Source organism: Cavia porcellus, unplaced genomic scaffold, assembly GCF_034190915.1.
Source record: "Cavia porcellus strain 051 isolate PalLab524CR breed Dunkin Hartley unplaced genomic scaffold, mCavPor4.1 scaffold_7, whole genome shotgun sequence".
In the NCBI taxonomy this organism is placed as follows: Eukaryota; Metazoa; Chordata; class Mammalia; order Rodentia; family Caviidae; genus Cavia; species Cavia porcellus.
The window spans coordinates 22,006,463-22,031,724 of NW_026947490.1; the positions used below are offsets into that span (position 1 = coordinate 22,006,463).

A 25,262-nucleotide genomic window follows, 5' to 3' on the forward strand; every position below is an offset into this window, starting at 1 on the left:
CAAGTCAGAGTAAAACTATGACAGACATGAGACATCCGGCTCTACACTCAGTCCACAGTTCCCAGTTGTTACAGCGTTTCTTTCCACATTTATGGGCGCTCCCCTGATCCCCGTGGAACTCCAGGTCAAAAGGCTTTCATGGCATTGTACTTGCTTGGCCTTCAAGGGATTAATCAAATCCACACTTCCACCAGAATCAAAGATATTGGCACACAGTAATGCAGGATTGTATTTTATATTTGGTTTTACCGCTCTGGTCAGTACTGAAGGCTTAGAAACACAGTTACCTGTAAACTTTCCTTGACTCCCGTAGATCGCTCTTTGCAACACAAAGTCCTGGACCTGGAACATGAATCAATTTGCCAAGTGGATTATTTTTCTTTCCTGGAGGACACTGGGTGAGGAAAGTGGGAAGAATCAAACGACGCGAGCATGTTTGGCATGCTGTGGAGTAGTGGGAAAGATTCCAGGTTGCCCTGAAGTCCTAGCTTCTTGTCTGTGACCGCTGCTTCCTGGCTTTGTGGCCCAAGCGTTTACTCCCTTTTCCTAGGGCTCAGCTTCCTGCTCCCTGAAGTGGCTTAATGGAGGAACTGGACCAAAAACCAGTGTGATTTCCTTTTACAAAGAAGGGGTTTCTCGAGGTCATACGGATACAATATGTACAGGAAACCTAAAAGATCTGATGGTAAGAAATGGGGTGTTCATGTGCCCCCAAGGGGCCTCTTCACACAGTGCTTGTTAGTTAGCTGAGAATTCAACAAACAGGAATTAAAGGACTCATGATGTGTAACACGGGTGACATTGACTACTGCCGAAAACCCCAAACCTGAGACGACTTTACCTGTACAGAAATTATCAGATATCCAGGCTGAGGAAGACTCCATGAAACAAGCGCGATATTATTTTCAATGACATAAAATAAAAAGGAAAGGAAGAAAAGAAAAGGCAGGGAAGCACTGGAGACTGAAGACAACGCCATGGACGAGACAATCAATCCGGTGCAGTCAGCTCTGATCCCAGAACGTTTCCCTCAAGGGAAAGCAAAATGTGAGAAGTGTTCCTGGGATGACAGAAGAAAATTGAAAATAGACTGTTAGACAATACTACATTAATGTAACTACTGGGGTATGAAAATGGGTTTGTGGTTTAACACAATAAGGTTCTTAAGGACACTCTTGCTGAATCACTTGGTGAAAGTCACAAGTTTAAATTTAGAAAATCTGAAAGATTGCATTTATGTGAATACAAATACAGAAAAATACTAACAATCGGTGAGAGCAGGTGAAGGGTAGGTATACGTGTGGTCATTGCACTATCCCTGCAGCTGGTTTTTTGTTTCTTTAGTATTGAGACAGAACTCAGGGCCTTGCACGTGCTAGGCAAGTATTCCACCATTGAGTCCTACGCTGGCTCTTTTATATTTTTATGCTGAGACAAGGCTTGCTAAATTGTCCAAACTGGCCTTGAGTTTGTGATCCTCTTGCCTCAGCACCCTGAGTACCTGGGGTTACAGGCATATGCAAGATCACTGGAAGTCTTTCTATGTGTTTGAAAATTTTCAAAAGAAAAACATTTTAGGGAGCAAAGAGAAAGATGAGTCGGGCAATTTTTGAAATAGGTGGGATTGGAGGTTCTTCTCCTTTTCTTCATCTTCCTTCTCCTCCTCCGCCTTCATTTCCTCATTCCTCTTTCTTTTCTTCTTTTTGGGACTTTGCAGATTGAACCTAGGGCCTTCGCACTGAGCTCCGCCTTCATCCCCTCCCCCTTTTTTCTGAGAAGGTCTCACTGAGCTGCTCAGCTCACGGGCTGGGCTAGAACTAGAAATCCTCCTGCCTCCATCTGACATAGTACTTGGCTTTATTAGGTGGGTTGTGTGTGGAGCAGGACCTGGAGATGGGAAGACACAGCTCAGGGGATAAGGGCCAGTGAAATAGGAAGGGGCAGATGCAAGGGCTGGGGAAAACCCAGAGAGGAAGCATTTCTTTCTTGTACCATTAAGAAAGTCTCAGGGAGAAAAAAAGTATGTTTTCTGGAAGATTTATCTCCAAGGAGAAGGCATTTACTGTATTTCCTTGAAGGAGTATTTGTCTTCTTGGAGGAAGCCCCATCCAAGTGCCCACTAAAGGTTCTGGCTTAAGCTTCTATTGCAATTATTTGGAGATAGTTCTGGCATGACCTGGGCCTCTCATAACTCCTAGCTTCAAGGAGAAAATAACAGCATGAGTCAGCCAGTTTGTGAGCTGAAGGGTCCAAAATTGATTTTACCTTGACTGTAGTTGACTCAGAAGACTTGAGAAAGCCTCTTTCCTTCATTCAGCCCAGCTTCTACATCTTGTTCTATAAGAATCTTGCAACTGTTTCATCAGACAAAGAAAAGAAGATGAGTGAGAGAGAGAGAGAGAGAGAGAGAGAGAGAGAGAGAGAGAGAGAGGAAACAGTACAAGGAAACCCAGTCTGGGCAGTGCTGTGGGTAAACACTTTAAAGCCCTTCTCTGGGCCACACCATGGCACTGACAATAAATGGTGACATTCATCTGTGTATCTGTGCTCTTATTATGAAGTTGGAATTCATGAAAATTAACTGATAACACTGCATCCATGGTTAACTGTTAGAAGCCGGCCCCTGGAATCAAACCTGCATCCAATACTGAAGTGGCTATGGTATATCTCACCCAGATCTCCTTGGCCAGCTGGTGTTGGTTCAAAACCTACCACAGTTTCCTCTGTATGGAAGAATTTTCCTTCCCAGTGGGAAACCCTTACCCAGCAGGCTGCACACTCTTCACTGTCTTAGGTCAGGGACAGGCCTCGGTAATATCTAACTGCATAGGGGATGTAAATGGTGGTCTTATTTCATGGTGGTCAGCTCTGTGGTGCAATGTGTGGGATCTAACTACAGTGAGTTTCCTGCTGAGAAACATCATTCCTTATCTTTTTCCCCTCCCCCTGCTGCTTCCCTTACGCCTCCTCTCTTGAGAACTCTCCCACAATGAAGCACTTGAAGATGAATCCTTGTCTCAGGCTCTGCTTCTAGGACACCTATCCCAAGAAGAGTATCTTTTAGCTGTGGGTATTATAAATAAATGATAGCAACTGAAACAAATGCATCATCATATTAAGTTTCCATGGCTTTAACATAATAGCTGTTTGACTTGCATCATGCCTACTAGGTAGAGTACTAGAGGGAGGGGACAGTGTATTCTGCTTTACTTGGACACACAAAGACTGAGACTGATGGGGCTCTGCTATCTTCCTGTCTGACCCTAAGTCACCAGAGTTACCTTGATGTGAACATCTTTTCTCAAACACAGATGCACAAGTCTTATCTGCCCATGTTCCATTTGTAGCGATTAGTCATACGGCTCACCTAGAGGAAAAGGGAAAAAAATGTGGTCCCAGACTCCAGAAGGAAAGTATGAATCTTTGGTGGGCAGTTATCTATGCCAAACTGTGTAGCCTTGGGCCAATTTATTTAGCACCTGTGGGGTTCGGTGTCTTCACCAATGAAACTAGGCTACTAATAGAGCATTTTGTAGCTTTGGTTATTTGTGATGAATAGTTGGATCCGATCCTGGAACAGAGTAAGGATCTATAATGTTAACTATCTTTATCATTTGTTAAGAACCTGCCTCAGCTCATATGTAGATTTTAATCTTCCCCATAATGGTTATCCATGCAGTAACCATTACATCTACTTTAGAGAATAGAGAAGAGAAAGTTAGTCAATAACTTGCTGCGCACAATCAAGAGTCCAGAGCAGGGCCTGATAGTAAGCAAAGCTTTACAGACCAGGGAGAGTTAGACTTCAGCTAAATAACCCATCTCAGTCTTTGCTGTGGTCACATGAGATCTGCAGGATGCCCTAATGATGTGCCCTAGGTCTTCACTGCCAGATGCGGCCACCAAGCTGCTCATATCTCCTGTCACTCTCACACACGACAGCCCAAGCTCTGGCCTGTTTTCTAGTCCTTGCATGTGCTAAGCTTGAACCAAATACAAGGGCTTTGCACCCAGGCTTGTGCTTTTCCTGCATGTCTGTCTGCAGCTGCTTCTCAGTTTTCTTTCTGCTCACCACTCGGATATCACCTTCTCGGGAAGGTCCTCGCTGAACCCCACCCACCCGATCACTTACTGAATGTCCCCTTTAGGGTACACAGGTAGTAAAGACACCATAGGAGGTAAGAAAAACATGCCCTACATGCCTGACAGATATTAAATTTCCAAACAAATAAGAATGCAGTGTACACAGATGGCAGAAATAAAGATGTAGTTGCAAATCACATACTCACTTCTCTTTCTCTTCTGCTCTTGTCCTAGCCTTCCATCTCCTGCCTCTTGAATGCTTTCATATGTATTTGCATCTGGCGTCTGCAGTCCTGACAGAGAGCTCTTATTCTTCCTTGTCTCATATCAGCCCAAGGTGATGGTTTGCACAGGCTTGGAAAGTTGAATTATAAATATAGAGGAATGTTGGGAACTGGTTGATGAGCTTTTGGTAACTTAGAATCAAATGTGTTGGGGGATTTGCACAACAAAAATAAGTAAATACTTGTAGATATTATTTTGTGAAAAGCCATTTCCCATATCTTCATGTCACAGAAATTTTGCAATGTCAGGGAATCTCCTAATTCTTCATAGATGCTGGACTCCACTGCTACCTCCTTCCTATACCGTATGTCCACTCCTTCCCAGGAGGAACTCTGTGGGCTGTGTTGTGCTATGAGGAGAGAAAAGAGAACAGAAAGCTTTAAAATTACAAAAAAAAAAAAAAAAAAGGAGAATTAAAAATGCAGTACAGGCAGGAAAAAAAGAGAGAGAGAGGGAGAGAAACAGAGATTCTGAAGGGAATAGTGACTAGGTCAGAAAGAACTTGAGAAAAGTCACTACTGACTGTGCAATGTCCTAATAGACAGTTAGGCCACTTCCGCCAGGGTTAAAGTTGGCTAAAGTGGCTAGGATGATCCAATATGAAGAAACTGTTCTCTGAAATTACTCTGAGGCAGAATGGGGAAACGGACCCACGTGCTCAGGAAGAGAGAAATCTAGAGGTCTGAAAGAATAGGACCTTTATCTGTATTGGGAAGGCCTCTAGGGGCCCAGATTCCTCTATCTCAGGGAAGTGGGCTGGAGCCTAGACTTCTGGGTCTGAGGAGGGGCCATCCAGGTATCTAACACTTTCAAACAGTAGCCATGCAGAGGGTGGAGCCTTGACTTTACTTAGAGGGAAAGTGCACTACACACCCCTTCCTGGTTGCCCTGGCATTGTGAGGTATAAAAAGGATGCATTTCCTGGGGAGAGAACCCATAGGGGATTTTTGTCACCACCTGAACATGAGTCCTGCCCCACTGCTGGCCTTCTTGGGCGTCACTTTCTTGCTGCCCGGTGAGTGAATACCCCTGCTGGGAAGAGTATTTTCCTTGAAGTCTAACAAGGGAAGCTGTTAAGATGGATTTGCTCTCCCTGTCACAGATGTGCAGACACTGTACTGTCAGTGGGGTACTGTAGAGGTTGTGAAAAATGTATCAGAGCTGCCCTATGAGTGGACGAATTCCCAGACAACCTGTGAGACTGGTGAAGGTTGCCGAGAAACAGCGATACTCATAAAAAATGGTAAGAAGGGGTCCTCCTTGCCAAGAGCTGTCCCTCAGGATCAAGGCTTCCCCAGCACCCCCAGTGAGGGCTCCAGTGGATTCACTGGGTACAGTTCACTCCTCACAACCCTACCCAGCTCACCAGGCCAATCTTGACTCTGTGATGCTGGAGCCCTGATACCAACCCTGCCTGCTATCCTCTCTCCATCCAGGACCCCAAGTGACCCTTTTACTCTCCAAGGGCTGCACTATGGAAAAAGACCAAGAGGCCACAGTCACTGAGCACAGGGCAGGCCCTGGGCTTTCCATCATCTCTTACACCCGGGTGTGCCGCCATGGATTCTTCTGCAATGACCTGTCTACCACAGACCGTCTCAGCGGCCTACCCACTGCCACAGGTGCCAACCCAGAATGCTGGAGAGGACAGGGAAGGGGTACTTGGAGGGAAGAGGACAGGACTGAGGGCTCCACTGAGTGCACAAGGGCTGCTTGAAGATATCCTCTGGCCTAACACCAGCCTTGCCAGCTCACTGGTTACATCCTTCCCTGATTGCTCCCTTGCTCCTTTCTTCTCTGGATCCTTCCTGGCCTGTCACCTCTCATCTCTTCCCTGTTCACTCCTCCCTACCTCCCATCATGCTGTGCATGTGTGCTTCAGTCTTCCCCAACCAGATTCATCTACTATCCCTGAGCACAAAACTCGGCTGGTTTTTCTATTATGAAAGCACCAATTCAGCCTCTGGCTATGATCCTCATGTGGTCATTCTGCATATTTCTTCTTCCAGTACTACAGGGCTTCCTTCAGTGATGCCTCACTGGGGCATTTAATGTTCCTCTGTCCAAACATCATGTTATAGAATTTAGGGGCAGTTCTGTGCTTTCCTCCTCTGGAATATTTTGTGAACAGGGCACCTTACCAATATTAATTGCTTTGCAGAACTCTTGGGGGAAGCCAGTGGTTTCCTCAAGGGTACCTTTTCCCTCCCTCCCTTGGTCAAAGCTGTGTAGGTTCACCCTCAGAAGACCTCTCCCTCTGCCTCCTGGTTTCCCAGCACCTCTCCTGCACTCAGCCCCCACTCTTTCTCAGGAGCTCACATTCCCTCGGACCCCTGATTGCCTACAGCTGGGCCTTCATGAAAAGAATGACACAAGAACACATATGCAAGGGGATGGGCACGGAGCAGACTGTGTTATTGGAACCAGAATAACCAAGACAGCTGCAGAGAAAGGCCTGCTCCAAATGCAGAGCCATCACACTGCCCCTCACTCTGTCCCATCTCCAGTCCCAGGGACGCTGCGGTGCCCAGTCTGCTTTTCGAAAGGTGACTGTCCAGAAAACCCACCACAGCAGATCTGTCCAAAAGGACACACTCACTGCTACAATGGAGTCCTCGAGGTCAGGGGAGGTAAGTCTGGACACTGGGGTCCTATGGGACAGAACTGGGACCACTGAGAACTGAGATTTGAGTCCTTATAGTGTAAAGGATAGCTGAAGTAGGATACAGCATTCAGAGGAGGCTGAGACTGGTTTCTGGAACTGATCTTCCCACAAGAACTGGATGGTCCATTAGATCAGCATCTCTGTTTCCTGTCTTTCTTTTACCAGGGGGCATTGCCACCAATCTGAGAGTACAGGGCTGTATGCCCCAGCCAGGCTGCAACCTGCTCAATGGGACCCAGGTCATCGGACCCATACATTTGAGTGAGAACTGCGGTCCTAAGTCAGGTGAGTCCCACATAAGAAAACCAGGCTGTGGGCTGCACTTCAGGGTTGGGAAGGTGATGTTTAGCAGTACAAAACGTGCAAAAATATCATACCAAAGCCAGCAACCCAAACTGATTAGATGCTTGTTACTCATTCAGGCTTGTACAAAGTGAAGGGGCTCCCTGGGTTGCAAGACAGCGTGTCGTCGTGAGGTGTCCACATGAAGGAGAGAGAGGGGAGTGTGGTCGAGAGGATGTATGTATAGGACAGGACCCCACTAGTAGCATTTTCAAATGATCCTGCACCAACTAAATGGGAGTGGCTCGTCCATGTGCTCAAGAGAGGTGAATGAGAAAGTCGTGGGTGTGAAGTGACTTGGAACATGATTTTCTGTAGCTGTCATTGTACAACCACTGGCTTGTTGGAATACTCAGAGTGATCAGTTGCTTCCACTTCTGCTCTACATATCCCTGAGTGTTGATAACCCTGGTCTGTCACTTGCCTTGACCTGCTGTTGTCTCTACCATCCTCTTTCATCCCTGAAGTCCCAGAGCAACGCAGTGGCCTTGCTGCACAGGAAAGAAAGAGAGATACTGATGGGGTGTCGGGGTTGACACAGAAGCAGGGTTCCATGGAGATTCTGAGTGTGGAGTCCTCACTTACTACTTTGTGCGTCCAGACTGGCACACACCAGACAGCTGGCATGTCACAGGGTATCTCCGTCAGAAGGCTTGCAAGATAAGTGAGTGAAGGCAGGGCAGAAAGGTGGAAATGGAGCCCACGGTCTTCCTTCTCCATGGCCAGCTTCCTCATCAGCCTGTATCACTGTAACCCTTAGCGTTTCAAAGACAGAGCAGAGTGAGAGCAGCAAACATCTCATGTGATGTTTCGATCTGTTTCCCCAGGGAGAGCGGAAGCCCTGAGGAAGTGAGCTGCGGGTCACTCACGTCTAGGTTTCCAGTCTCCCAAACCTGCAGGCTGGCTAAGAGAAGACACTTGTTGCTCCCTGTGGATGGCGACCTGACCTGGCAGTACATTTCCCAAGAGACTGGGCACAGAAACCTACTGTTTGTATTTGCTGTTTGTATCCTATGCTCAGGAAACCTGGTCTGCAAGAAGGGAACATTAGAAACGCTACGGGATGTGTCGACTTTTCCAGTAGAATGGACAACTCCTTGGCAGTCCTGTGAGATCGGCGAAGGGTGTCAAGAAACGGTGGTTCTCATAGTGAATGGTGAGAAGGGCTCCTGAAGTGCTGAGCTCTGCCCTTTTCTACTCAGTCCAACCCTCGATTCCTCGATTCCCTCGATCTGCACTCCCTTCCCAAATGCTGGGAATAATTTCCCCTCTTCAGTATTTACAGCACCTCATGGGCACAGTTTATACCTTTCTAGCATTTAACTTATTGCACGATGCCAAAATTCTCTCTAGGATCCTAGAGCCCCGAACAACACCCAAACCTGCCTCTGTGTCTCCATGCAGGAGACCAAGTGAACCTGGTGCTTAGCAAGGGCTGCACTGAGGCAAAGGACCAAGAGCCCAGAGTCACATGGCACAGGGCAGGCCCTGGGCTGACTGTGGTCTCCTACACTCGAGTGTGCCGCCACGGGGACTTCTGCAATGATGTGTCTAACACAAGGACTTTCTGGACTCCACCTGCCTCTCCAGATGCCAGAGGTAGGGCATGGCATGTTAAGAGGAAGGCGAAAGCCAAGGGGCTGGCAGGGAGTGTGTGGGTTCCTTATTGACAGTCACTGTCTTGTTGTATAGTAGTCTGCTGGCTCACTGTCCACACCTCTCCTTGATTGCTTCTTTTTAGGATCTTTGCCTGCCTACTCATCCTTCACCCTTTCCTCACTCAGTCTCCTCTCCCACCGACCACACTGCTCACACACCCCTCAGTCCCCTCTGTTCAACTTTTCCCAGCAGTTCTGGAGCTCCAAACTCGGTTTGGGGTGTTAGAGCACCAGTTCCATCTCTGGCCACGATGCTAACATGCTCTTTCTGCACAGTGCTTCCTAATGCTGCTGGGTTGGTTCAATAATATCTCAGTGGATGTTTTCTATTTTCTCTTCTAAAGAAGAATGGGCTGTGATGTTTTCTTTTCTAGCCTGTGTTAGAGTTTAAGGCAATATTTCATGTTTGCATCTTCTAGAATATTTTGTAAGGAGAACATCTTATCTGCTTTGACTATTTAGTAAACTTGTAGGGGAGCCAGTGGCTTCTTCTAGGGCATCCTCTACATACTTGGCCAAGGCTGTCTGGATCTAACTTCAAAAGACCCCTCCCCTACTGCTTCCTGATTTTCAGAGCACCCCTCTTGTGCTTACTCTCAGGTGTCTTTCAGAAGCTCACATTCTCTCTGGTTCTTTCTCTTTCACAGTTTGCACATTTCAAATTCCCTGTGGCTGGATCTGCATGAGGGATCCTCAGTAGGGCATGTGTATGTGAGGGTGCTGGGGATTGAATAGACTGGTGATTTGGACCAAAACAGCCTGATAGGGTAAGGCATATGAACCTAATCAGAACCTTCTCAGTGCCCCACACTGTGTCTCTCCCTTCTGCCAGGGTCCTTAAGGTGTGCACACTGCTTGTCTAAAGATGACTGTCCAGAAAATTCATCACAGCAGACATGCCCAGCAGGGCACACTCACTGCTACAAAGGAGTGCTCAAGCTCAGGGGAGGTAAGTTTGGACTTCGGGTCCTATAGGGACATACTGGGACCACTAGAACCTGATATGTGAGTATCTGTATAGGAGGTACCATATAGGACTCAGAGGGAGGTGGGACTGGCTTCCTGGAATTGGTCTTTTCTCTGAGAATTGGATGATCCACTAGATCAGCATCTCTGTTTCCTGTCTCTCTTTCACCAGGGGGCATTTTCAGCAATCTGAGAGTACAGGGCTGTATGCCCCAGCCAGGCTGCAACCTGCTCAATGGGACCCAGGTCATCGGGCCCATACATGTGAGTGAGGACTGCGGTCCTAAGTCAGGTGGGTCCCACATGAGAAAACCAGGCTGTGGGCTGCACTTCAGGGTTGGGAAGCTGATGTTTAGCAGCATGAAACTTGCAAAAACATCGTATCAAAGCCAGCAACCCAAACTGATTAGATGCTTGTTACTCATTCAGGCTTGTGCAAAGTGAAGGGGCTCCCTGGGTTGCAAGGCAGTGTGTCGTCGTGAGGTGTCCACATGAAGGAGAGAGAGGGGAGTGTGGTCGAGAGGATGTATGTATAGGACAGGACCCCACTAGTAGCATTTTCAAATGATCCTGCACCAACTAAATGGGAGTGGCTCGTCCATGTGCTCAAGAGAGGTGAATGGGAAAGTCGTGGGTGCGAAGTGACTTGGAACATGACTTTCTGTAGCTGTCATTGTACAACCACTGGCTTGTTGGAATACTCAGAGTGATCAGTTGCTTCCACTTCTGCTCTACATATCCCTGAGTGTTGATAACCCTGGTCTGCCACTTGCCTTGACCTGCTGTTGTCTCTACCATCCTCTTTCATCCCTGAAGTCCCAGAGCAACGCAGTGGCCTTGCTGCACAGGAAAGAAAGAGAGATACTGATGGGGTGTCGGGGTTGACACAGAAGCAGGGTTCCATGGAGATTCTGAGTGTGGAGTCCTCACTTACTACTTTGTGCGTCCAGACTGGCACACACCAGACAGCTGGCATGTCACAGGGTATCTCCGTCAGAAGGCTTGCAAGATAAGTGAGTGAAGGCAGGGCAGAAATATGGAAATGGAGCCCACGGTCTTCCTTCTCCATGGCCAGCTTCCTCATCAGCCTGTATCACTGTAACCCTTAGCGTTTCAAAGACAGAGCAGAGTGAGAGCAGCAAACATCTCATGTGATGTTTCGATCTGTTTCCCCAGGGAGAGCGGAAGCCCTGAGGAAGTGAGCTGCGGGTCACTCACGTCTAGGTTTCCAGTCTCCCAAACCCGCAGGCTGGCTAAGAGAAGACACTTGTTGCTCCCTGTGGATGGCGACCTGACCTGGCAGTACATTTCCCAAGAGACTGGGCACAGAAACCTACTTGTTTGTATTTGCTGTTTGCATTCTATGTGCAGCAAACCTGGACTGCAAGAAGGGAGCAGCAGAAGCCATCAGGGATGTGTCGACTTTTCCACTAGAATGGACAACTTCTTGGCAGTCCTGTGAGATCGGCGAAGGGTGCCAAGAAACGGTGGTTCTCATAGTGAATGGTGAGAAGGGCTCCTGAAGTGCTGAGCTCTGCCCTTTTCTACTCAGTCCAACCCTCGATTCCTCGATTCCCTCGATCTGCACTCCCTTCCCAAATGCTGGGAATAATTTCCCCTCTTCAGTATTTACAGCACGTCATGGGCACAGTTTATACCTTTCTAGCATTTAACTTATTGCACGATGCCAAAATTCTCTCTAGGATCCTAGAGCCCCGAACAACACCCAAACCTGCCTCTGTGTCTCCATGCAGGAGACCAAGTGAACCTGGTGCTTAGCAAGGGCTGCACTGAGGCAAAGGACCAAGAGCCCAGAGTCACATGGCACAGGGCAGGCCCTGGGCTGACTGTGGTCTCCTACACTCGAGTGTGCCGCCACGGGGACTTCTGCAATGATGTGTCTAACACAAGGACTTTCTGGACTCCACCTGCCTCTCCAGATGCCAGAGGTAGGGCATGGCATGTTAAGAGGAAGGCGAAAGCCAAGGGGCTGGCAGGGAGTGTGTGGGTTCCTTATTGACAGTCACTGTCTTGTTGTATAGTAGTCTGCTGGCTCACTGTCCACACCTCTCCTTGATTGCTTCTTTTTAGGATCTTTGCCTGGCTACTCATCCTTCACCCTTTCCTCACTCAGTCTCCTCTCCCACCGACCACACTGCTCACACACCCCTCAGTCCCCTCTGTTCAACTTTTCCCAGCAGTTCTGGAGCTCCAAACTCGGTTTGGGGTGTTAGAGCACCAGTTCCACCTCTGGCCACGATGCTAACATGCTCTTTCTGCACAGTGCTTCCTAATGCTGCTGGGTTGGTTCAATAATATCTCAGTGGATGTTTTCTATTTTCTCTTCTAAAGAAGAATGGGCTGTGATGTTTTGTTTTCTAGCCTGTGTTAGAGTTTAAGGCAATGTTTCATGTTTGCATCTTCTGGAATATTTTGTAAGGAGAACATCTTATCTGCTTTGACTATTTAGTAAACTTGTAGGGGAGCCAGTGGCTTCTTCTAGGGCATCCTCTACATCCTTGGCCAAGGCTGTCTGGATCTAACCTCAAAAGACTCCTTTTCCACTGTTTCCTGATTTTCAGAGCACCCCTCTTGTGCTTACTCTCAGGTGTCTTTCAGGAGCTCACATTCCCTGGCTCCTTCTCTCTTACCAGTCACACATTCCCGATTCTCTGTGGTTGGATCTGTGTGAGTGACCCTCAGTAGGGCATGTGTGTGTGAGGGTGATGGGGATTGAATAGATTGGTGATTTGAACCAACACAGCCCAGTACAGGAAGGCATAAGAACCTAATCAGAACATTCTTGGTGTCTTGCATTGTGTCTGTCTCCTCTGCAGTTCCAGGGACCCTGCTGTGCCCACACTGCTTGTCTAGCAATGACTGTCCAGAAAATCCACCACAGCAGATCTGCCCAGCAGGATATTCACATTGCTACAATGGAATGGTCAGGCTCAGAGGAGGTAAGCCTGGACATTGGGGCCTCTATGTGGGTAGAACTGGGACCTCTGGGAAGTGAGATTTGAGTCCTTATAGCATAAGAGGTTAGCTGAGGTAAGATATGGGACTCAGAGGAAGGTAGGCCTGGCTGCCTGGAATTGGTCTTTTCTCTGAGAATTGGATGGCCCACTAGGTCAGCATCTCTGTTTCCCTGTCCTTCTTTTCTCAGGGGGCATTTTCAGCAATCTGAGAGTACAGGGCTGTATGCCCCAGCCAGGCTGCAACCTGCTCAATGGGACCCAGGTCATCGGGCCCATGGATGTGAGTGAGAACTGCGGTCCTAAATCAGGTGAGTCCCACGTGAGAAAACCAGGTTGTGGCCTTAGGGAAAGTGGTATTTGTCACTAAGACATGAGAAGACATCATATCCAAGTCAGCAACCTCTAATAATGTAAAGGTTTATTACCCAAGTGTGTCTGAAGTGGGCATTTGCTAGCTCCACCACACAGATGTAAAGAGCTTGGGTTGTCTCCATACGGACAGTTTTCAGGGCACAAGGAAGTTAGGGTGGTGAAGAGAGTTGAAACAGAGGGCTCTTTTCCCTGATTCTGCCTCAGTGGCTTCATCTGCTCCTGTCATTGTGGAAAGGGCAGAGTCAGTTCAGCTGCCCTTGGATTTACGTTCCAGTCCCCTTCCCTGACTATATTGGGAAACTTGAGAATATGTTTTCCTGCCATGTAGCTCAAGGGAAAGCTTGCTATGGAAGCCCTGGACATACATGTTGAAGTGAGATCAAGCTGGATTTCAAGGTATGCCATGAAACCCTCAGATTAGTCAGACCCTGCCCTGCCTTAGTGCTTCTGGGCAGGGTTGGAAGACATCAAGGCTTCCTGTGATCAGAACTATGGCAGGGAGAACATGTCACTCAGAAGGGCATAATATCCTAGTTCAAGACATGGAAGACCATGTTTTAAAGATGAGCAGCAGATTTTTGGTAGAAGAGGAAAAGCTCATTGACAAGGAACCTACCAGTACAAAGGTCTGAAGTTGGGGGTCAGGCTGCTGGTTCCAAGGAGTGCTTCTCACCTGTGCATGAGACTGGCTCAGTGGGATGATGTTTGGGTCTGGGTATGATTACAGAGGTGCTGCTGGGATTGAGAGTGATTACAAGTTTTCCAGGCAGGCCATGTGTGTAGAGAAGGAAAGGAGAACTTTCTGTGCAGAGAAATCCACAGGAGGGAGACAAAGGAGTCAGGAAGCCACCTGGTGTATGGGAATGGATACTGGTCCAGAACAATGGACCAGCGTGGGTGGGGTTGGCGTTCACCAAGCATTTGCGAAGCCAGGCTGAGGGGGTAAAATCCCAATGGTGGAGCAATAGAAGGCTGATGGACGGACAGAGTCTGGGACATTTTCTTTCCTATTGTTTAATGTAGGTGCTAAGGCTCTGTTCCTCATCTCTGAGACTAGGTAACAGTCATTACCTGCAAGGCATTCTAGAAATACACAGCAGACACAAGAAAATAAACACAATTACCATAAATTTACATTTTATTATGCATCATACACACCACACATTCCACACCACACACACATCTACTTCCACATCCCCCTCACAAATCATACATATGCTACAAACCTTATAAATCCCACACATCCACACAGAATACTCAATGCGCAATACATAAAACATATACTACACACCACACACATCACAGACAAACAAAAAGCAAGTATACAGAGTATCCACCATGCCAAACACATGTAACATCTACCCTATATTTCACACAGACTACATCATTACACATATACACCATGCATGCACGCTTCACACTCCACACCAGCTTCCATACAACAGCATACACAAAGCACATAAATGCCACACAAAACACAACTATTATACTACAAACAAATGCTCTTAATATATATCCATATTTTATCAGCATTCAGCATTGAACCCAAACCTTGGAGGATTTTTTGCTTCCCTGGTTAAGTTCAGCTCATCAGGTTAACATATATTCATTGAGCATCTGCAAAACAGGCATTATAAGCTGGGAGTACAAAAAGATGTCAGGGAATGAGAGGAAGAGAGAAGACCATTTCAGGCTGAGAAGAGCTCCCAAAGGCACATAGGTGGGAAAGGTCTGAATATAAAATGCAGACTATACAAGATAAGCCACCACAGAGTCCCATCTTGAAGATGAAGGAAGGAGCTAGAATACGGAAGCTCTTGTAGTCCCCCTGAGAAATTAGGCTGGTCTCTGTAAAAGAAAGTCAGAGCACAGCAGTTAAGAGCTGAGTATCTGAATCAGAGAGACATGGGTTTCTGGCCCTGCTCTGCCAGGGAGCCAGGTTTCGAGTCTCAGAGTCAGGCAAGGGTTAGAAATGTCCACATTTCATTCAGGTCCTTCTACATACCACACAGATGTTACAAACCTTGTAGCACAGGGGAAGAAGAGGGGGTTGTTTTAGACAATGAAGGAGGGAACATATGGAAAGGCCCTTGCCTGCCAGCTCTGATCCTTGATTCTCACCAGAACCCCAACTAGCTCTTAGGAGGACACTCAAGGTCTTGATTCTTCTGCAGTGCAGGCTACTACCATGCTCCATTTTGCACAATCTGAGCTCTTATAACCAGTTTCCCACACCCCTTACTTTTGTCTGAGCAGCATTCAATCACCCTGGAATTCCCTCTTCTCTACTTGTTCCCTGACACTGTGTTGTATCCATAACCCAACAGGTAGCATAGGTGGAGCTATGAGCTATGTGCTATGAGCAAGAGAGATCAGAGCAGATCACACGGATGGTGAGGTAGGAGGAGGCCAAGTCACACAGGGCTATTAAGGACTGAAAATGAAATTTTATTTCAGTTTTTAATTTTTTAATTTTTATTTTTTAAATTTTATTTTAAAAGAATAAAACAAAACAAAGCAAAGCAAAATAAAACGGAACAAAGTAGAGCGGAGTAAAACAATGCAAATAACACAAGATTTCAAAAAAAGACAGCAGGAAATCAACAGTGGCTACCATAATGTCTCTTGTTTTCTTTAAAATAGCTGTCCATACCTACATACACAATAAGTTAATGCACATCAAAGTAATATAAAACCAATCAAAACCCAAGAATGAGAGCCTTAAGGGCTTTCAAGACCAGACACTAGGAAATCAATAATGGCTACCATAATGTCTCTTGAATTCTTCAAAATAGCTGTCCATCTCTCCATACATACTGTAATCAAATAATTGAAAGCAGGCTAAAACCAATCAAAACCAAGAATAAAAGCATTATTGACTTTTGAATCAAAATTATAGGAAATCATCAGTGGCTACCATGGTGTGTTGTTTTCTTCAGTGTAATTGTTCATACTATCACACATACTAAAATCAATTTTTAAAACTCTTTAGGTGAAGTTGTAGGCATAAATAAACCTGTACACGTACATCTATCCTTTCTGTATTAGAGGAAAAAACAAAACAAGTAAATAAGTATATCTGAGAGCCCAAAACAATAACAACGTAGACTTTCAAAACAAGGGGGTAGTGATGTAACAATTTTTGTTGTTTTGCATAGTTATCTTCATAAGTCTTCTTTGAATTACCAGGTACAGTCATGCAAAATTGATCTAATCCTATGGATGTTATCTTTATTCCAAGAACAGAATTAGTAGTACAATCATCTTAGTAATCTTAAGTGTATATATATGAATTTATATTTTATTTCATTTCTCTTCCTTCTTTTCTCTTTTTCCCTGAGTTATTTTTTCCTCTTTGAGCAGTTTCTTACTCTTTCACAATATTTATTGAATATTTTGTATCTTATTTACTCTTGCAGTTTCTTACACTAGGGATACAGTACAGTATTTACACATGTGAGTTTGATTTATTTCACTTACAAGTATGGTCTCAAGTTGCATCCATTTACTTATAAAAGCCTCAGTGTAGTCTTTGTTTATAGTTGAGTAGTATTTCATTGTATAAAAATACCACATCTTTTTTACCTATTCCTCAGTTGATGGACACTTGGGTTGTTTCCAAGACCTGGCTATTACAAACTGTGCTGCTATAAACATGGGTGCACATATATCACTGTGATATGATGTTTTCAGTTCTTCTGGGAATATGCCCAGAAAGTGGAATAGCTGGATCAAACAGGACCTCCTTATGAGGGGATAGGTTTTCAAAACAGATATTGATGATATTCTGTATTTCCACAGGGTCTGTAGTGATTTCACCCTTTTTATTCCTTATTGCCTGAATTTGAGGGGTTTTTTTCCCTTTTTAAAATAAAGTTGGTTAGGGGCTTATCAATTTTATTTATTATTTCAAAGATCCAACTCTTTGATTCGTTAATTCTTTGTACTGTTTTCTTAGTCTTTATTGCATTGATTTCCACTCTGATTTTTATAATTTCCTCCCTCCATTTACTTGTAGATATTCTTTAATTTCTTCTATGACCCACTGATTGTTCAGGAGTGTATTATTTAATTTCCATGTGTTTATGGAATTTCTGCAGTTTTTGTCATTAATTTCCAGTTTTATAGCACTACGATAAGATAATAGGCATGGGATAATTTTAATTCTTTTGCATTTACTTAATAATGCTCTATGTGCTAGTATATGGTCTGTTTTAGAGAATGTCCCATGTACAGCTGAGAAGAATGTATATTCTGATGATGCTGAGTAGAACACTTTGTTCACCTCTACTAAGTCTATTTGTTCACAAGTTTGATTCAATTCTGCTATTCTTTGCTTTCTGTCCAGTTAATCTCTTTGTGCCAAAGGGGTGTTAACATTATAATTATGTTATTGCTCCAATGCCAGCCTTTTGAGGAAATTTTACACTGATTTTCACAGTGGTTGTACCAGTTACACTCCCACAAACAGTACAGAAGTGTTTCTTTTTTCCCACAGCCTCTCCAGCATGTTATTGATTTGAAGTTCAATGGTCTGCAAACAGTACAGCTACCTCTGCTTTTTTGGGGGGTGGGGGTGGGGGCGGTTCCTGTTGCATGAAGTGTTTTCATCTGTGAATTTCCTTTTGGGTTAGATGGGTTTCTTGGGTTTCTGGTATGCAGCATATGGTTGGATGTTGTTTCTTGATCCATTCTGCCAGTTAGTTTCTTTTAATGAATAAGTTGAGGCCATTTACATGAATGCTTATAACTGATATATATTGGCTCATTTTTGTCATGTTATCTTTCTGCTTTTGGTTCTTTACTTTTCCCCTCTCTTTAACTGTCTGCCCTGTTTAGTGGATTTTTTCTGTTGATGTTCTTGGAGTGGCAGTTGTTTTTATGTCATTCTAGAATATCTTTCAGTATTCTTTGTAGGGTTGGTTTGGTGGTCATGAAATTCTTCAGCTGTTCTTTGTCATGGAAGTATCTTATTTTCTCTATCAATTTTGAAGGATGGTTTTGCAGGGTACATCATTCTGGTTTGGAAGTCACTTTCCTTTAGGATTTGAAATATTTCACTCCATGCTCTTCTTGACTTTATTGTCTGTGCTGAGAAGTCTGCTGCAATTCTGATGGGCTTTCCTTTATAGGTGATCTGTCTCTTCTAAGCTTTCAATATTCTGTTCTTATGTTGAATTTCTGGGATGTGATTATGTGCCTGGTTATGGATAATTGGAGCTCTGTATGCTTCACTTATTGTGTACATTTCCTTTCCCACGTTGGGAAATTTTCTATTATTTCTGTAAATAGTCTTTTGATATCATTTGTGTTGTCACCTTTTCATTTACTTATGTCAATCTTATATTATTTTTCTTTGCATCATCTTGCAACTGTTGAATTGTTATTTCTTGGTTTCTTGTTATTTTTAACAGCTTTTTCCTTTTTTGTTCACCAGCTACAATCTTATCTTCTAGGTCTAAAAGTCTCTTCACATTCATTCATGTGGTTTTGCCAGCTTCCAGTGGTATTTTTGATTTCCTGGATGTCTCCCTAAATCTATTTCATGTTTTCTATTATTTTCTTATGCTGTTCATGCAGGGTTTCCATCTTTTTGCAGTGCTCCTCGACTTTTTTAAACTAATTCTTCTTTAGATGTTCAGCATTTATTTTATTATGTTTATCATTTCTTCTTTTACCTGGGAGATTATTTCTGATCTGAGTTCCTTTATAAATTCATGGAGTTGCTTCTTTACTTCATTTGCTATCATTTCAGATATGGCAGGTGTATGGCTTACATTTTATAATATGTCCATGATTCCTAGGCTTGTTTGGGATGGGCCAGAGGTTTAAGGTTGCCTTTTGCTTTTTTATTTTGTCATTTTCCTGCAATCCCAGTTCTCTAGTAGCACTTAGAGATTCATTGGATGGGGGTGTGCACTAGGTGGACCTTAGGCACTCCCCATATGGCTCACTGAAGTACCCCAGCTGCTTGAGGTCACTGAGCAAGGCTCCACCAGGTTCTGAGTGTGTAGTAAGGCTGAATGGTATGTCGAGTATACACGGCAGGCTTTCAGCTCATTCCACTTGGCACACCAAAGCTCCTTGGCTTCTTGGGGTCTCTGGGTGAGGCTCCACTAAGTTCCAAGCAAAGACCCACCCTGCACAGCTAGGTAGGGATCGATGTGGTAGGCTTCAGCTCACAAGTGGTAGCTCCTGGATACCTGCAGGACACGTGATGGGGCCCAATCAGGACTCAAGTGACAACCTAAAGGTCCTGCACTGTTCAGAGATGGTGTGTGGGGGTCTACCAGGTTCCAAACAGAGTTCCACAGCTGCACAGTTAGGTAAGGATCACTGTGGCACGCTTTAGCTCACACGCAGTGGCTCCCTGCTACCTAGAAGTCACTGGGTGGGGTCCAATCAGGACTGGAGTGATGACCCAGAGGTCCTACAGTGTTCAGGGATGCTGGGTGGGGCATACCAGGTTCCAGGCAGTCCCATGGCCACACAGCTAGGTAGGGATCTCTGTCAAGGATGGAAAATTTTATACTGAGTGGTTTGGAGATCTGTGGGAACCTTCTGAGCAGGATTAGCTGACTGACTTTCCCTTAAAGAGGATCTCTCTGGCTGCTGGTTAAGAAATAGGGTGAAGGATAAGAGAGGGGGCTTAGAAGGAGTACAAGGAGACTCACTGGGGAGCAAGGGAGAGCCCATGAGATCTTGGACCTGGACGGAAGCAGTAGAAGTGGTGGCAAATGGCCTGGCTCTGATGTTATTTTGCAGCATACACCCACAGGATTTCCTGATGAATGCAACATGGGTGTGAGAGGAAGACTTGTCAAGAATGAATGTAATATTTCTGTTTGAGAAACTAGAAGAAAGGAATTGCTATTGACCAAGATATAGAAGAAGGGGGTAGAAGTGGTATAAAGAGAGCAAAGATCAGGCTTAGGAGAAGGGGGAAGTAGTGCCGTAATTATGTCCTGTGTTAAAGTTAAAAATGAGTGACCCTCTCATTTTATACACTTCCTTAAGGGAGGAATAGAGGCTTTGGATTTTGGTATCACCTTTTTGAGGTTTCCTATTATCTCATTGGGGTGGGCTTTATCCTGTGCCATCTACTAAGACTTCGACTAACACTAGGATTAAGACTCCTAAGACTAAAGACAATACTAAGACTATAGATTATCGATTGAGGTTGATGCTGTCACCCACGTACCTTTGCTACCATTAGATCACTATTACCTAAGAAACTGTATTTTCAGTCTTATTAGTTGATCATGATTTTGACCCATGCTGTACTGGCCTTATGATTGATCTATAAAACTTCTTTTGAGAGATGGGTTTGTTGGCAACTTATTTGGGACCTCTCTTGTCTTTCAGGAGCTCTTCCTGTTCCCCATTTCCCTACTCCTATTCCTCAACCCTTTTCTCTAATAGATTTTCCTACTCTTAAAAAAAAAGAAATGAGTAGCCCTCTATCATGAGACTGTTGCAAAGGGTATATGTGTTTATTAACACCGAGTCCTAGAGCCAAAAGCATTTGTATTATGGAACACACTGCCATAGATCGTGTGACAATCATAAGAAAAGGTCAAAGCTCATGGTCTCAAACTAGACTCCAGAAGTCCTCTAGGACCAAGATAGATTAAGATGGTTACAATAGCTATCTTACATCACCCAGCCCAGCCCAGAGCAAACGGAGTCAGAATGCCTGAGTTTCCAGCTCACCTCTGTCATTTTCTGTCTGTGTGACACTGGGCAAGTTACTCACCAAGTCCTTTGCTTCAGTTTTGTGGCTTGGGAATGGGGATGTTGATGAAGACCAATCCACCTACTTCAAAGAATACCAAGAGGAAATGAGGTGACCCAGTCAAAGGTGAGGGTTAAATGGCCTAATCTACAGGTAGCAATTATAACAACTGGGTAGTAAGCAAGTACTCAGTACACTCTAGGAATTTGAGTATCTTTTGCTGAGAACACTTGTTTCCAGTTAAAGGAAACTTATGGTCTCAGGCTACCTTATTATACTGGAGAGATCTCTGATGCCCATATAGAGGGGTAGAAATTGGATGAAGATAAGGATGAGCCACTGTGGCTCTCACACCCACAGGGAGACGCTGCCTTCCTCAAAGGGCCATGAGTAGTGGAGCCTACAAGTGCTCAGGCAGAAACAGGGTGAACAATGCTGGGACTGAGAAGCTGAGACTTCAGGGTTCCTTCTAAATCTGAGTGAGGGACTCCTCAGCCAGGTAACATGACATGTGATTCACAGTGTGATTCCCTTCCTTGGCCTGAAGCCCGGAAGTACGTGTGTGGCAGGTTCCTTGGCCCATGAAGACTGGTGATTTCCTCTCCCCAGATACTGTGGTCTGTCATCGCGGAGTCATGCTGCAGATGGGGAGGAGATTGCATCAAGAACCAGTGGAATGGGAGGCAAGCGGACAACAGGACTGTAGTCCTGGAGAGGTGTGTCAGGAGACGTTGCTGCTCATTGAGCCAGGTATGTGGGCTGGAAGAGGGCGACACACTTGCACTGTGCCCAGTACATCCCTCCTCACCGAATTCCCTGCCCATTTCTCCTCATTCCTGAAGATCTCAGTTTAACCCCATCCTTCTCTGTCCCTTGGTTTCCTCGGATGCAAAATTGGGCCAAAGCATTGCAATGGTAGTACCTACATTGCTGGGCAGTTGTAAGGATATACTTGGTCATCCTTGCAAAGGGCTGACCACAGTGTTGGAACTTAGGAGCCTCCATAACTCAGTTCATTTGGAAAATATCCACTGGGCACCAGTTTAGACTGTGGAACCAGTTATGCTCCCTGATTGCAGCTTTTCATGCTAATGGGGAAACGGGAAGTAAAACAGACCAAAAAGTGTAAACAATGGACATGTAGATAAGAGCTCTGTAGAGGAATTGAGCAGGAAAAAGAATGTAGGAGAAGTCATAAAGTGAGAGCTGTAAGTCTGCAACAGGTGCTCAGGGAAGGCTCTATGGTGAGGAAGCATTTGAACAAGATCTAAGAAGCAGCAGGGCAGTGGGAAATCCTGGATGCAGGTCCTTGGCTCCAAACTGCAAGCTGCCCTCATAGCTTCGCGTCCATGAGCCCAGATTTCTTTTACTCTTCTACCCCAGCCCCAGGACAGCAATCACTCCTTGTGGGAAGCAAAGGCTGCAGCAGTCCTGAGAGACAGGACGGTCCAGCTGTCTCTATTCACTCAAACTTCCCTGGCATCCTGGTCGCCTCCTATGTCCGGTTCTGCTCCTCCAACATGTGCAACAGCGCCAGCAGCAGCAGCGTCCTGCTGGGCTCTATCCTCAGGCCAGGTATGGGCTCCAGGGAGGAGAAATACAGTCACTTGGGGCTCAAGCAGTTGTTTGCAGCTGAGCATCAAGCTGAGCACCCCACCTTCTTTCTGTCTCCCAGTTCCCCCTCCCCCAGGTCACCTCCAGTGTCCTGTCTGTGTACAGTTCAGTGGAGCCTGCTCAGATGATTCCAACATCATCACCTGCCCTAGCGGTACAACTCACTGTTATAAAGGAAGCATTGATACCCGTGGAGGTGAGTGGGTCCCAGGGACTAAGGGGATGGCACCCAGGACCATACCATGGGAGAGAAAAGGGTCTGGGGCCCTGAACATCCCCTTAAGGATGTAGAAAGCTGGTGTCTGAGTTCCTACATCAGGGGAAGGAAGGGTTGGGTTTAGGTTCCTGGGTCTGAGGAAGAGGTTAAGGACCTGGACTCTTGGGTCTGAGAGAAGACAGACAGGTGTTTGAACTCCTGGGTCTGAGGAAGGAGAGGTTAGAGAAAGGGAATTCTGTATCTGGTGAAGGAGGCGCTGGGGCTGAACACCAGATTTAAAAAGAGAGTCGGAAGCTTCAATTCCTGGGTCTGAGAGATGAGGAACTGCAGCCTGGACTCCTGTATAAGCTGAGCGAGAAGACACTGGAGATCTGAATCCCTAGGTCTGAGGGAGGAAAGGTTGGGACTTGGACTCTTTCTTGTATCTGAGGAAAGGCAGGGGACTGGTCTCCTGTATCTGAAGGGAAAGAAACTGTCACCTGGACCTGGACTGTCACTCTGTCCCAGAGAAAGTGACTGGGGCCTGGAAACTGCGTTTGTGGGAGGAGGGCTGGTGACTGAAAGCGTGGGTTGAGACAGTGGGGCAAGGACTTGAACACCTGGTTCTGCAGAAAAAGGACCCATGTTATGGATCCCTGGTGCATGGCCGGGACCTAGGCCCTTTGGTGTGAGTTAAGAGGTGCTGTCCTGAACTTCTAGATCTGGAGGAGAAATACTGGACCTAGGTCTGAGGAAAAAAGGCCTAGGGCTTTGATTCCAGTTTTGAAGAAAGGAGGTTGGAGGCCTGGACCCCTGAGGCAGGAGGGACTGGCACCAGGACTCGTAGTTCTTAGATTGAGAGTTCATGCTTGGACTCGGTGAGAGGAAACAGGAGCCAGGGTCTAGAACCTCAAGTATGGAGGGAGCAGGGCCAGGGGCCTGTACTTTTGGTCCAGCAGAGGAAGAGCTGGGGTTTAAACTTTTTGCCTCAGGTAGGAGGACTAGGGGCTGGATTCCTGGGTCTGAGGATTTAGGTATCTTCTATGACTGTCTTTACCATACAGGTGGGCTCTCAGCCACATTCAGCATTCAAGGCTGCATGCCTGAGAGTTCTAGATCCTTGTTGAACAAAGCCCGGAAGATTGGAATCTTCTCTGTGCATGAGAGTTATGAGGAGGAAAATTCTAAGGAGAAGAATAAGAAGACAAAAGTGCCCCGTAAACACAGCGGTGCCTCTGCTCCCTACCTGGCTTGGGTAGTGGGCCTTGGGCCATTTGTAGCTCTTTGGTGTGGGGGTTTTCTCCTCCCTGTGAAATCCATTTTTCCATGATCCTTAGTCCCTGATAAACACCTAAACTCTGTAACCTTATGGCCTGGGACACCAAATTATTTTCCCATCTGTGAATCATCATATCTCCACACCCCTGCACACTCTGTCACCTGATAATAACATCTAAGAGAGCTTGGGAGCAACTGAACTTGTCTGTACGGAAAAGGGAACATTCAAGTATTGGCCACATGTGTCTGGTAATAAAGACCCTGTCCTTTCTCCTAATACTCAGGCTTCAGTATGTAAGGGGAAGGTAGGATATGAGATAGAAAAAGGAGTCTGAGGAGTGACTCTCTAACCACGGTCACCCTCTGATGGTCTGGTCCACATCTCCATTCCAGCTTGAGCCATACCAGAGCTTGCAGGGTGTTGTAGCCAAAAGTATTTCAGGATTGCCATGCCATGGGAGGTGAAGGTGCGCCACGACTGTGAGCTTCTTCCTTATTGACCAAGCCCTCAGCACACACAAGGGGTTCACCTCAGCTGAGTGCCTGGAAAATGGGTTAACAATCAAGAGCCAATGGGTTAGCACAATTTCTCAGGACTATTTCTGTTGGGTCTTTCCTACTATCCTAGACTGAAAGGGGAAGAGAAGGAGCTGCTGCCAGAAAGACAATGCTGTAGAAATGTTGTCTTACCTGTGGTCTCAGGCTGAAAAATGCATCCCGCCTATGACACTACAGGCAGGAAGCTGGGGAATGAATAGTCCAGTGTCACCAAGTGTCCTCCCTCTGGTCTCCTGTTGGGGCTCCCTATAGGTTGAAAGCAGATGGAAGATACAAAGCAGGCCATCTCGCTGCTATAGTCCCACAGGTCAGCCACACACAGCACAGAGACAGTAAGGAGGAAAGAGTACATCTGTGGAAGGAATCAGAAATCGTCCCCACAGCTCACCCTTTCCTCTTCAGCACCCATCTTTTTCCTCTGTGCAGATAGAAGTCAGAATCCTCAATACAGAAGCCACACACGTCCAATGAGTTATCACACAATGATCAGGAATCGCGTGACAGTGACCGTGAAGTCATGCTCATAATGTGA

The 25,262-nt window shown here is 45.8% G+C and overlaps 1 protein-coding gene across 1 annotated transcript; it reads left to right on the plus strand.

Annotated features, from left to right (window-relative positions):
* Window positions 1-5,236: 5,236 nt before the first annotated feature.
* Window positions 5,237-24,263, plus strand: Cd177 (CD177 molecule). The gene is made up of 17 exons (XM_063252189.1): window positions 5,237-5,383; window positions 5,471-5,611; window positions 5,805-5,990; window positions 6,876-6,998; window positions 7,199-7,318; window positions 8,397-8,531; window positions 8,780-8,974; window positions 9,866-9,982; window positions 10,172-10,291; window positions 11,371-11,505; window positions 11,754-11,948; window positions 12,837-12,959; window positions 13,166-13,285; window positions 21,694-21,834; window positions 22,468-22,659; window positions 22,760-22,894; window positions 23,959-24,263. The coding sequence occupies exons 1-17, from the start codon at window positions 5,281-5,283 to the stop codon at window positions 24,222-24,224; spliced, it is 2,547 nt and encodes an 848-aa protein (XP_063108259.1). The 5' UTR covers window positions 5,237-5,280; the 3' UTR covers window positions 24,225-24,263.
* The last annotated feature ends 999 nt before the right edge of the window (window positions 24,264-25,262 follow it).